Raw genomic sequence first — 12,152 nt, 5'->3', positions numbered from 1 at the left:
GCTCTTCTTCTCCACGTTCTTGATGACGCCCACGGCCACTGTCTGCCGCATGTCGCGCACGGCGAAGCGGCCTGCGGGGAAGGCACTGTAAGGCTCCACCCGAGCCCCCGGCCCGCCCCGCGGGGATGCAGCGCGCAGGCGCACTCGGCGCACACAGCATCTCCCGGCCCAGGGGGCCTCGCGAGTCAGGCACCGGTCCCCGCCCCCGGCCCTCCCCGCGGGGATGCAGCGCGCAAGCGCACTCGGCGCATGCAGCATCCTCCAGCCCGCTGGACCGCGCGCGTCAGCGCCCTCCCCGAATCCTGGCCGGTTCCTCTCTGTGCCTGCGTCTCTCGTTGGAACGCCAAGGGCACCCAATGTCTATAAAGCTCTTGGTTCCTTACGTGTCGGGAATGATGAACACCCAGGGCTCACCCACGGCCTCACACAAGAATTAAACGATACAGCATTTAAGGCCCTTAGGGGATCCTGGCCAAGAGTACATCCTGTTAGCTATTATGATGGGGCTGGCCTCAGCAGGGCACCCCTGCCTACGGCAGCTGTCCAGTACGGGTCTGTGGGCTTGCTACTTTGAATGGCCCATCTGGGGTGCAGTGGGCAGTCCTAATTCTGCCACTAGACTAGTGGTGGGCCTTGGGCGAAACATTAAGGTGCAAATGAGGCACCAGTCCACCTGCAGTTGGAGGATGGAGCCTGCAGGTCTCTCAGTAAGCTGTGAGCTCAGCAGAAAAGCAGCCGTACTAACAGCACCTCCCTCCACTGGCCCTCTGGCTGCACCTGCCTGACCCTGGACCCCCAGCTCACCGAGAGGCGGGTACTGGGAGAAGCTCTCCACACACATGGGCTTCCCTGGGACCATCTCCACAATGGCCGCATCACCCGACTTGAGGGACTTGGGGTTGTCCTCCAGCTTCTTGCCTGAGCGCCGGTCAATCTTCTCCTTCAGTTCCGCAAACTTGCAGGCAATGTGGGCCGTATGGCAGTCAATGACTGGCGAGTAGCCAGCACTGATCTGCCCAGGGTGGTTCAGGATGATGACCTGAGGCCAGAGACACACGCGGGGTCAGGTGCACCCAGGCCAGCAGCGAAAGTAGACACCAAGCCCAACTGGGGGCTCCACTCACAGAGGCCACCCCTGATCCCACGGAGGACCACCTCCCCTAGGCTGGGGCCCCCCTCATTGCTGAGAACCCTGGCCGAGCCCCTGAGTGTCCTTATCATGACACAAAGACCCTCTGCCCTGACTGAACCTCTCAGGACCCTTAGCTGTGACATGGGGGACCCTGAACCCTGTGCCCTGACCGAGCCCCTGAATGTCCTTATCCGTGACACAGGGACCCTGTGCCCTGGGCAAGCCCCTGAATGTCCGTGACACGGGGACCCTGTGCCCTGACTGAGCCTCTCAGTGCCCTCATCTGTGACACGGGGGTCTGCCTCCTCCCAGGACCAGGTGAGGTGAGCAGATGGGCTCGGCTAGCCCCTGGCAGCTCCTCCTCCCGCCGCCCTGCTCCTGCTGAGAGCAGGAGTGAACCGCCTGCCCTGGCCCCACCGACCTGGGAGGTGAACTGGGCGGCTTCCTGGGGCGGGTCGGATTTGCTGTCCCCGCACACGTTCCCCCTGCGGATGTCCTTGACGGACACATTCTTCACGTTGAAGCCAACATTGTCACCAGGCAGGGCCTCGCTCAGTGCCTCATGGTGCATCTCCACTGACTTCACCTCAGTGGTGATGTTCACGGGTGCAAAGGTCACCACCATGCCGGGCCGCAGGATGCCTGTCTCCACACGGCCCACAGGCACCGTGCCGATGCCTAGGCCAGAGGGGCTGTGAGGGCCAGCAGGGGCCTGGGATGGGGCAGCACATCCCAGGGGACCAGCAAAGCTCGGGCCTTGGTCTCTCTGGCAGGGCTGGGGGCATGGCCATGCAGAGGGAGGAAACCCAGACAACCGTGGGGGACTTCAGAAGGAAATGGAACCCTGACTCCATACGGCCAGTGACTAGAGTACTGAAGGAGAATGCCCCCAGGAACTCAAGGACAAGAGACAAACAAGGAGAGAGGGCCAGAGGTGTCCCTCCAGAGGGAGCATTATAGGGGGCCCTTCTCACTGTGAGGACCTGCCTCACGGCCCAGGAGGTGGCCTGGTCCACCTGCAGCACCTGGGACTGTCCCTCGTGTGGCTCTGTGCACCACAAGTGCTCATTCCAAGGTGCCGTGAAACAGTTGGCACAGGTCTCAGGGGTCGGAGGGGGTCTGTCTCCCTTTCAGGGACCTGAGGGGAGCTTGTCTCCCTGTTAGGGGTCTACAGGGGGCCTGTCTCCCCAACAGGGGTCTGAGGGGGGCTTGTCTCCCCATCAGGGGTCTATAGGGGGGCCGGTCTCCCCATCAGGGGCCTGGGGGGGGGCTTATCTCCCTCTCAGGGGTCTACAGAGGGGTTTGTCTTCCCATCAGCAGTCTGAGGGGGCTTGTCTCCCCATCAGGGGCCTGGGGGGGCTTATCTCCCTCTCAGGGGTCTACAGAGGGGTTTGTCTCCTCATCAGCAGTCTGAGGGGGCTTGTCTCCCCATCAGGGATCTGCGGGGGGCTTATCTCCCCAACAGGGGTCTGAGGGGGCTTGTCTCCCCGTCAGCAGTCTGAGGGGGTGTCTGTCTCCCAGAGCAGTGGCAGGCACTGATGGGGCTGTTCCCTGTATGGGGATGAGGGAGATGAGACCCCACTGGCACTCTCCCTGTGGGCGCCATCTTGCTTGGCAGTCTGTGTTTCCTGCCACGAGCAGTGTTTCTCATTCCTGGACTGTGTCTGTCTCCCCACAGACTGGGAGCCCTCATGGGTGAGGTATGTGTGATCCACCCTGTGCCCCCACCTCCGAGCACAGGGCTGAGCACTGACTTAGAGAGAGGGGGACCCTGGTGAAGGCCGGACAGGCGGATAGAGAAGTAGGTGACAGATGGGTCAGGGAGAGGGTAAAGGGCCCCCAGAGGATGTGCGGTGTGGGAGGAGAGGTAATGCAGTCTCGGGAGCTCCTTGACCAGGGCCCTAGTCTCAGGAGAGGGGGCCAAGGGGCAGAGCCAGCTGGGGTGGGGCAGGGGGGACAGGGACACAACAGCAGGGGGAGGTGGGCAGAGCCAGTGGGATGGGGCAGCAGGGGCGAGCCTGCAGGGGAGGCGAGGCTCCCATAGTCCTCACTCACCGCCAATCTTGTACACATCCTGCAGCGGCAGGCGCAGGGGCTTATCGGTGGGGCGTGTAGGGGGCAAAATGGTGTCCAGGGCTTCCAGCAGGGACACACCACTGGCATTGCCTTCCTTGCGCTCCACTTTCCAACCCTTGAACCATGGCATCTGCAGGAAGAAGAGACCCAAAGATAGAGCCCTGTCACAGATTGAATTGTGTCTCCAAAAATGTGTGCTGTGAATCCTAACCTCTGTGCCTGTGGTTATAATCCCATTCAGGAAACGCTTGTCTTTGTTATGTTGTGAACATAAGGATTGGTGTAAGGTATGTCTTGAGTCAATCTCCTTTGAGATTAAAGATGATTAAGCAAACAAAAGTAGCAGAGATGGGGAAGGAGGTGACAAGCATCTCCAAGATCACCAAGGAGTACACACTCAAGAGACAAGGACCATCCCCCAGAGCCAACAGAGAAAAAGCCTGTGGTGGTTCAGTCTGTGTGTCAACTTGGCTGGGCCTGGTTGAGTGGCTGGGCAGCTGGAGGTAGTATTCCCCATGATCACAGTGGTCATCAGTTCCTGGGTGGAATATATTGTGAGCAGCTGAGTAGCTGCCTTAGGGGTGTGGCCCACTTCCTGTATATAAGAAGCAGACTTGGGGAATGGTCTCTAGCTTATGGCACCTTGGACCCTTCATATAGCCAAGTCATTTAGCAGCCTGCCATGCTTTGCTGATCTTGGACTTTTAATGGACTTGAATTAATGGCCTGCTGTATGGTTTGGTAATATCGGGACTGTGCCTTGTTACTTGTGGACCTTGGGTTTGTCAGCCTCAGCAGCCAGCAGCTGCCTGAATGAAGAAATGCCTCCAGCTTCAGAGGGCCAGGAGTCAGAGGCAGAGCTGCAGCCCAAGGTCAAGGGGTTTTCACCCATCCCCTAGAGCCTGGCACTTTGAGCTCAGACTTAAAGCCTCCAAATTGTAAGAATAAACTCCTGTTTGCTAAAACCATCCCATTTGTGGTACATTTTCTGTTACAGCAGCACTAGGTAACCAGAACAAAGCCGTCCCCTAAAGCTGGCACCCTACATTCCAACTTGTAGTCTTCTAAACTTTGAGAAAACAAATTTGTTTGTTAAAGCCGCCCACTTGTGTTATTTCCGTTATAGCAGCACTGGATAACTAAGACAGAATTTGGTACCAGGAGTGGGGTGTTGCTCTAGCAAATACCCAAAATGTGGAAGTAGTTCTGGAATTGGGTAATGAGTGGAGGCTGGAAGAGGTTTAAGGTACCCAAAAGTAAAAGCCTAGATTGTTTTGAAGAGAATGTTGGTAGAATCATGGGCATCAGAGACAGCTCTGGTGAGGGCTCAGGTGGAAGTGAGGAGAGCCATAGAGAAACTCTCTATAGTCTTAGGCAACACATATGGCACCAGCAATAGAATGTTGCTAGAAATGTGGGCGTTCAATGTGCTTCTAGTGCGGCTATGAAGAAAACGATGAGCATGTGACCGGACAATGGAGCAAGGGGGATACTCTTTATGGCAAAGAACTTGTCTGCATTGTGTTCAAATGTTTGGTGGAAGGTAGCACTTGGATATCTGGCTGATGAGATTTCTAAGCAAGATCTTACTAGGGCCACTTAGTTTCTCCTTACTGATACGAGAGGAAAGAGATGGACTTAAAAATGAACTGTGCAAAACAAAAACAAAACCTAAAGATTTGGAAAATTCTATCATACAAACTAAGGACACGTGTCCTAGAATGTTCATCAAGAACGTGGCTACACAATCTGTTGTTAAAGAGATTAAGTCTGATGATGGCTCTAACCAAGTCTCAGAGCAGAAAACCCACACCTCAGACTTAAGGGGACAGAGACAGAACAAGAGGAAAGGAGGCTGTCTGCTTCTTGGAATTCTGCAGGCAGGAAACAAGCCAAAGGAGCTTGATCTTCTGTCCTGCAAGATAAGAAAAGGACCATTCTTGCAGCAGCTCAGATCAGCAGTCCTGCTGGATGGAGAACAGGAAGCAAGGCTTTCTCAGTTTCAAAGGGTGGGGTTGCACCCTCCTATGTTTCAAAGAGTCAGATCTTCACCAGATTGGATCCAGACTGTGGGGCTCCAGGGCTGCCATTAAGGTGTGCTAGGGGGATGGAACTGCAGCCCAAAGCTGGGGGGGGGGGCTGCCATTTCCAATGGGCAGAAGAACAGGGCCTGCCAGGGCTGAGACAGCCAGGTCACCACTCAGATGGGCTAGGAGAATGGGGCTGCCCAAAGCTGAGGGAACAGAGCTATCATCCCAGGGGGCCTGGAAGGTGGAGCTGAAGCCCAGGGATGAGGGGCCTCCACCCAGAATCCAGAGGGTATGGCCAGCACTCAGAGTCTGGAGACCATTGCCAAGATGGTCTCAGAGAAGACAGGATTATTTTCAAGGCTTGGGAACTAATCTCAATTGTTCTACTGGGTTTTTATTGTTTGCTGTCTGTCGTCCCTTCTTTCCCTCCAACTTCTCCACATTTGTCATGGAGATGTCTGCCTGTGCCTGTTCCACTATAGCATTTTGGAAGCAGATCACTTGTAGTCTAGATTTCACAGGTTCACAGATGAAAAGAGATTTTCCCCAGGATGGAATATGCCTACCATCTCATCCATATTTGATTCTGATGATTTAGAAGGCAAGATTTTGGACTTGGAGTTGATTTAAGACTTTTGGGATGATGTGATTGGGTAAATATGTTTTGCCTGAGGCAAGGAAATAAATTTGGGGTGGTCAAAGGGTGGAATGTTATGGATTGAACTGTGTCCGTAAAAAATATGTGCTGTGAATCCTCACCTCTGTGCCTGTGATCATAATGCCATTTGAAAAAGGTTTGCCTTTGTTATGTTAATGAGACAGGATCAGGGTAGAGTGCTTCAAGTTAATCTCTTCTGAGATATAAAAGAGATTAAACATGTAAGCAAAAACAGAGAAGGGAGGAGAGAGAGATGCCAAGCCACAGGAGGACCACCCAGAAGCAGAAGTTCAACAGACACAAGGACCTTCCCTCAGAGCCAACAGAGAGAGTAAGCTGTCCCCTAGAGCAGCACCCTGAATTTGGACTTCTGGCCCAAACTGTGAGAAAATAAATTCCTGTTTGTTAAAGCCCCTCACTTGTAGTATTTCTGTTACAGCAGCTCTAGAAAACTGACAAGCCCCCAGGCCTCCACTCCCCCTCCACAAGCCCAGTGAGGCACTGACACCCAGTGAGGGGTTCCCCAGCCCTCAGCCTGGTATCTCCAGGAATCAGGGATGGGGTGGGGGATCAGACTGGGGGAAGAGGTCAGGATGGGAGAGAGACTGCAGCCCCCACTCCACCATCCAATTAACTGACTCATATAAGTCTTCCCTGTCGCCTGCTCTCTGGCCCTAATTCCCCGGCCCCTCACCCTACCTCATATCCATAACAGCACCAAGATCCCTGACACTGTCCTAGGAAAAAAAACTCACTGCCATCAAGTCAATTCTGACTCATAGCGACCCCCATTGGGTTTCCAAGGCATTAAATATTTGGAGCTCTGATGGCGCAATGCCTAAGGCATCTGACTGCTAACCAGAAGGTTGGCGGTTCAAACTCACCAGCCACTCCGTGGAAGCAAGACTAGGCGATCTACTTCCACAAAGATTTACTGCCTTAGAAACCCAAAAGGAAACAACAACAAAAAACACCAAACTCACTGCCATTGACCCAATTCCGACTCTTAGTGACCCCCATTGGGTCTCCAAGGCATTAACTATTTAGGGAAGCAGATTGCCCCATCTTCACTCCTTCCATGGAGTGGCTGGTGGGTTTGAACCACCAACTTTCTGGTTAGCAGTCAAATGCCTTAGGCACTACACCACCAGGGCTCCTTGTCCTAGGAAAGGGGAGCTCAAAGAAGCCAAACCCTGACTTTGGGGCTCCATAGGGGAAGACAGTCCTCACCCATCCCTCCTCTCTACAACCCCCAGCCTTCCTCCTGGGCAGCCAAGCCACAGAGCAGGGAGTGGCCATGGCCAGGCCAGAGGCAGACAGGGGCCAACCTCTGATGTCCGAAGCTTGGACCTGTCCACCATGAGGCATCTGTAAGCTCAGCTGACTTCTCCGTTCCCAGGACTTCCTGTCAGAAGACCCAGGCATGCTCCTGTGCCAAAGCCCAGCCCACTCACACCCAATCCAGGCACACTCCTGTGCCAAAGCCTGGCCCACTAGGACCCAACCCTGGCACACTCACATACCAAAGGTGGCCCTGCCCGCCCACCTCAGACTGGGAGAAGGAGCGATGGGCAGCATTGTACCCAGGGCTGCTCCCAGGGACGAGAGTCCTTCCGCCCTGATCTTTGTAGCCTAACCCTAGATAGCCAGGACACCCCAGATCAAGCAGGTGGCTGTGCATCCAGCAGGGGGGAGGGCACCTGTGGGGCCTAGGAGCCTCCTGGGGAGGGCAGCAGGGTGTGGAACCAGCAGGCCTGTCAGATCCCAGGAGGGAAGTCTGGCCACAGGTAAACAACACTTGATCCATCAGAGTGGCAACAGCCCCCACCCTGAGAGGGCAGGACAAGGGGTCTCAGATGCCCAGCTTAGTCTCCCTGGCTCTCTCCCGAGGCCCATGACCCAGCTCCCAGACACATGCCACCGCCCTCAGCAAGAGTAGCCACAGCACTAACCAGGCCGGAAAACCACCCTCTGAGGCCAGGGGTGCCCTCAGCCTGATGGGGCCCTAAACTCAAGGTCTCAGGCCCTACAAAGTGCAGAATAGGCGGGACCCCGCCCCTCCACCTCTGCCAATGGGAATCTGGGTCACGGGCAGCTGGAGCCATGAGCTTCCAGATTCACTGGCTAGGAGCCAGGAGCCTGGAGCTAAGGAAGCCATGGACCCCCTCAGGCTAGCCCAGGACTGCAGCAACATGAGCACCTCCTGGTTCCAGGCCCACTCTCAGACCCCAGGGAGGCACACCCCATGGGCCCTGCCCACTGCCCTGCCTGAGGCCTCCAGGCCATGACAGTGAACAGAGGGATGTGGAAAATGGCCGTCGTGGTAGACGGCTCCTTGAGAAGGGGCTGGAGGACAGGCCTCAGAGGCCTTGCCCGCCCCGAGGACAGGCTGTGCTGAAACGGCGAAGCCCCCAGGCCCAAGGAGACTGTGAGCCCCATGGGGCTGGTTCCCACCCTCGCCCAGCTGGGCCGGGGGGGCCTAGGGACAGCAGGAACCCTGCCCCCTGCTCAGCTCATGTGGGCACTCACGTTGGGTGAGGGCTCCAGCATGTTGTCACCGTGCCAGCCAGAGATGGGGACAAAGGGCACAGTGGCCGGGTTGTAGCCAATCTTCTTGATGTAGGCGCTGACCTCCTTGACAATCTCGTCGTAGCGCTTCTCGCTGTAGGGTGGCTCAGTGGAGTCCATCTTGTTGATGCCCACGATGAGCTGCTTCACGCCCAGAGTGTAGGCCAGCAGGGCATGCTCCCGTGTCTGTCCGTTCTTGGAGATGCCTGCCTCAAACTCACCCACGCCCGCAGCCACGATCAGCACTGCACAGTCAGCCTGCGGCAGGTCGGGCAGTGAGCCAAGCCACCTCACAAAGGCCTCTCTGGTCACTGCCCAGGGGAGGGGCCTGGGAGCTCCGCTCAGGGGCAGCGGCAGGGGCATCCCCCAGCCCCGGGTTGGGGAGACCCAACTGTACCCCGGTGAGCTGTGTGGGCCTGGGCAGGTCACTCAGCCTCTCTAGTCCTGTCCCCTCACCTACTGGCTGCAGATGTCCCAGGGGTATCATGAGAACAGAACATGCTTTAGGGTGCCTGTGTCCTTCTGTCTGCAAGGGTGACTGTCTGTCTATGAGGGCCTGTGTCCGTCAGTCTGTAAGGGTGCCCACATTTTGTGCCTGGAAGGGGCCATGTCAGTGGGTTCACATCTGTCTACTCTGTACTGATGTCCCTGATGGCAGTTGGTGTCCCAGTCTGTCTGTCTGTCTATCCCTGCCTGGCTGAGACCATCACTTCATCGGTTCTTAGTGGGCTTGGGCGGGGGGGACAACTCACGACACAGTGCTTGGTGGCTTGGGGGAGACTGTCCCCAGAAGACTCCCGGACACCCCCCCAGGTGGCCCTGCCGCCTGACACGTCCCCCACCCACCTGGGACGTGCCAGTGATCATGTTCTTGATGAAGTCCCGGTGGCCTGGGGCGTCAATGATGGTGATGTAGTACTTGGTCGTCTCAAATTTCCAGAGGGAGATGTCGATGGTGATGCCTCGCTCACGCTCTGCCTTCAGCTTGTCCAGCACCCAGGCGTACTTGAAGGAGCCCTTCCCCATCTGGAGGGGGAAGGGCAGGGCGCTCAGGGGCCCAGCCAGGCCCCCCACCACAGCATCTCCCCCACCCCCCAGTCCACTTCCTTCCCACTCACTACTCCCCTAACTGCACACAGACAGACACATACACAGAGATACACACCACACACATAGCACACACAGACACGTATACACCACACACATCACACACACACTACACATACACCACAGACACATATATACCACACACATACCACACATACCACATATATACCACACAGACACACCATACACACACATACATAAATGCACTGCACATACCACACACACAACACACACAACACAAATCACACACATAGACCACACACACCATACACAGACACGTATACAACACACACATACCACACACACCACATATATACCACATAGACACACCACACACACATACATAAATGCACTGCACACATACCACATACACAACACACACACCACAAATGACACACAGACACACCACACACAAACACCCCACACACACCACACACACACCACACATACACACACCACACATACACACACCTCACACACAGACACACCTCACACACACAGACACACCACACACACCTCACACACCCAACAGACACCCCACACACACACACACCACACACAGACACCCCACACACAGACACACACACACACACCACACCTGCAGTCAGAGAGCCTCCATGAAAATGGGCTCCAGTCTCACCCCACCCCCTGCTTGAACCCCATGACTCCAACCCCCCACCCACAACAGAATGAGGAACTGATGCAGGTTTTCCTGAGGGCGTCCCCACCCCGCGCTCCCAGACCTGCCCTGAGGGTCTAGTCGGCCACACAGCTTCCCACATCCACCAACAGGTGGCGTGTGGGCCTGGGAGCGGCCTGGAGAGCAGCTGCCGGCTGGCTTCAACCCTTTCTCCAGGCTCCCGGGACCCCGACCCACAAGCCCCACCACACCACAGTGTCTCACTTTACCGGATAACCACTGTGTTATTAAAAAAGAAAGGAAAGAATTGGAAGGAGGTCGCACTGGAGGGGCAGGCTTTCCAGCATTTTCTACAGTGGGCGAGGGCCCCCAATACCTCAGAGCCTCCCCCCAACCATCCACTCAAGACTCATTAGGTCTCCCCAGGCACAAGGTGGGACCTGCCCTCTGAACACCTGGGCCTGCGGGTAGATCAACAAGATTCCTCATGCCCGGGGGAGGGCAGCTTTGCCTCCACCCAGCGGGGTCAAGCTCCCCACCAGGCCTTGGGTGGACCGGCTTCTGACCGAGGGGACTGCCCAGTCTGAAGGGATGGCCCAGGCAAGCACGGGAGCCAACGGCCACCCGGATGCCTTCCACACACCCTCTGCTGCTCCCCAGGTGGCCTCAGGGAGGGAGTGACGCAGCTGTTTGAGCCCCACATGGAGGCGTGCAGCTCAGAGTGCCACCTGGGCAGGGGTCCTGCACAGGCCAGTGTCCACTGCCAGGCCCCCCCTCAGCTGTGGAAGCCCTCGGCACCTCTCCCAGACATGGGCTTCTCCCAGGCTTTGGGCTGGTGGTGACCACCAATACTGGAGAGCCCCCTCACTACACTGACACTTCCCACCCACGGCCTTGGGAAGAGCCATCAGCTGCTGGCCCCTCACCCTCTCTGGGGCAACCAAGACCCCTGTCAAGGGCATCCCCCAAGGCCTGCCCGAGAAAATGGACCCGGTGGCTGGCCGCCCGTCAATCGGTTATTAATAGCAACCTGAGAGCCCTTGCCCCTGGTGGCCAGGACAAGCGAAGGCAGCCTCACCGCCAGCCTTGCTTTTCCTGGGGGCACGGGAGCCCCATGAACAGAGCACATCATGGATGGCAGAACGCTGCACGACCACCTTCCCACTGTGGGCAAACCCATCAAGCACATCCTCAGAGCCCCCCTTCCCCCCAAGCCTCTGGGACGCAGTCCCCTGGAGCCTCACAGTCCCTCTGAGCCTGGACGAGGTAGCCTGAGGCAGGCACACAGGTTGGAGGGGAGGGTGGGAGAGACAGGCCCCTGGGCTCACCTCCGCTGCCTCCTTCTCAAACTTCTCAATGGTCCTCTTGTCAATGCCTCCACACTTGTAGATGAGGTGGCCTGTTGTGGTGGACTTGCCTGAGTCCACGTGGCCGATGACCACAATGTTGATGTGGGTCTTCTCCTTGCCCATTCTGCCCGGGTTGTGGGGGCTGGCGCGACCGGGATGCTCTGATGGGGTGAAGGGGCTGTGGTGTGGAGCTTCTACGGGGCTGGAGGGAGGGATGGGCCTCAGGTGAGAGCCATCCTGGTATGCTTGGGGGCACAGTCCCTGCCCACACACCACTTGCTCTGAGTAACCCGTGCCTAGCCAGCCACCCCCCACTCCTCATTTTAGCCTAATCGGCTGTCAGGGTCTGGCCATCAGAGCCCACAGATACCAGCCTCCTGACCAAGGAGGCCAAGCCCATCTGGAGAGACAAGGAGAGGCCAGGATGGATGAGGCCAGTGCCCAACCCCATGCCCTGTCACCCAGGAGCCTGGGCGATGAGTCACCCAAGGCTGTCCAAGGCCCTGTCCCTGCTGCCTGCCTCCCCACTGTGGTGAGGATGGTCAGGGCTCCCCACTCCCCCCTGAAGCAGGATGACGCCATCTTTCTCTCC

General features: G+C 57.0%; 1 protein-coding gene across 1 annotated transcript in view; it reads right to left on the bottom strand.

The window, feature by feature from the left end:
- Positions 1-11,683, bottom strand: part of EEF1A2 (eukaryotic translation elongation factor 1 alpha 2) — a 14,032-nt gene extending 2,349 nt beyond the window's left edge. The window contains exons 1-7 of the mRNA XM_007954701.1: positions 11,540-11,683; positions 9,311-9,490; positions 8,426-8,722; positions 3,188-3,338; positions 1,554-1,810; positions 805-1,039; positions 3-71 (exon numbers count right to left, since the gene is read on the bottom strand). Coding sequence (XP_007952892.1) covers positions 3-71; positions 805-1,039; positions 1,554-1,810; positions 3,188-3,338; positions 8,426-8,722; positions 9,311-9,490; positions 11,540-11,683 — 1,333 coding nt within the window. The remainder of the gene's footprint in view (positions 1-2; positions 72-804; positions 1,040-1,553; positions 1,811-3,187; positions 3,339-8,425; positions 8,723-9,310; positions 9,491-11,539) is intronic.
- Positions 11,684-12,152: the final 469 nt, after the last annotated feature.

The sequence above is a fragment of the Orycteropus afer genome, unplaced genomic scaffold (assembly GCF_000298275.1).
Source record: "Orycteropus afer afer isolate SDZICR_OR568_19922 unplaced genomic scaffold, OryAfe1.0 scaffold00469, whole genome shotgun sequence".
Lineage (NCBI taxonomy): Eukaryota > Metazoa > Chordata > Mammalia > Tubulidentata > Orycteropodidae > Orycteropus > Orycteropus afer.
The sequence above is the reverse complement of the archived record's forward strand: the minus strand, read 5'-3'. Positions and strand labels throughout refer to the sequence as shown.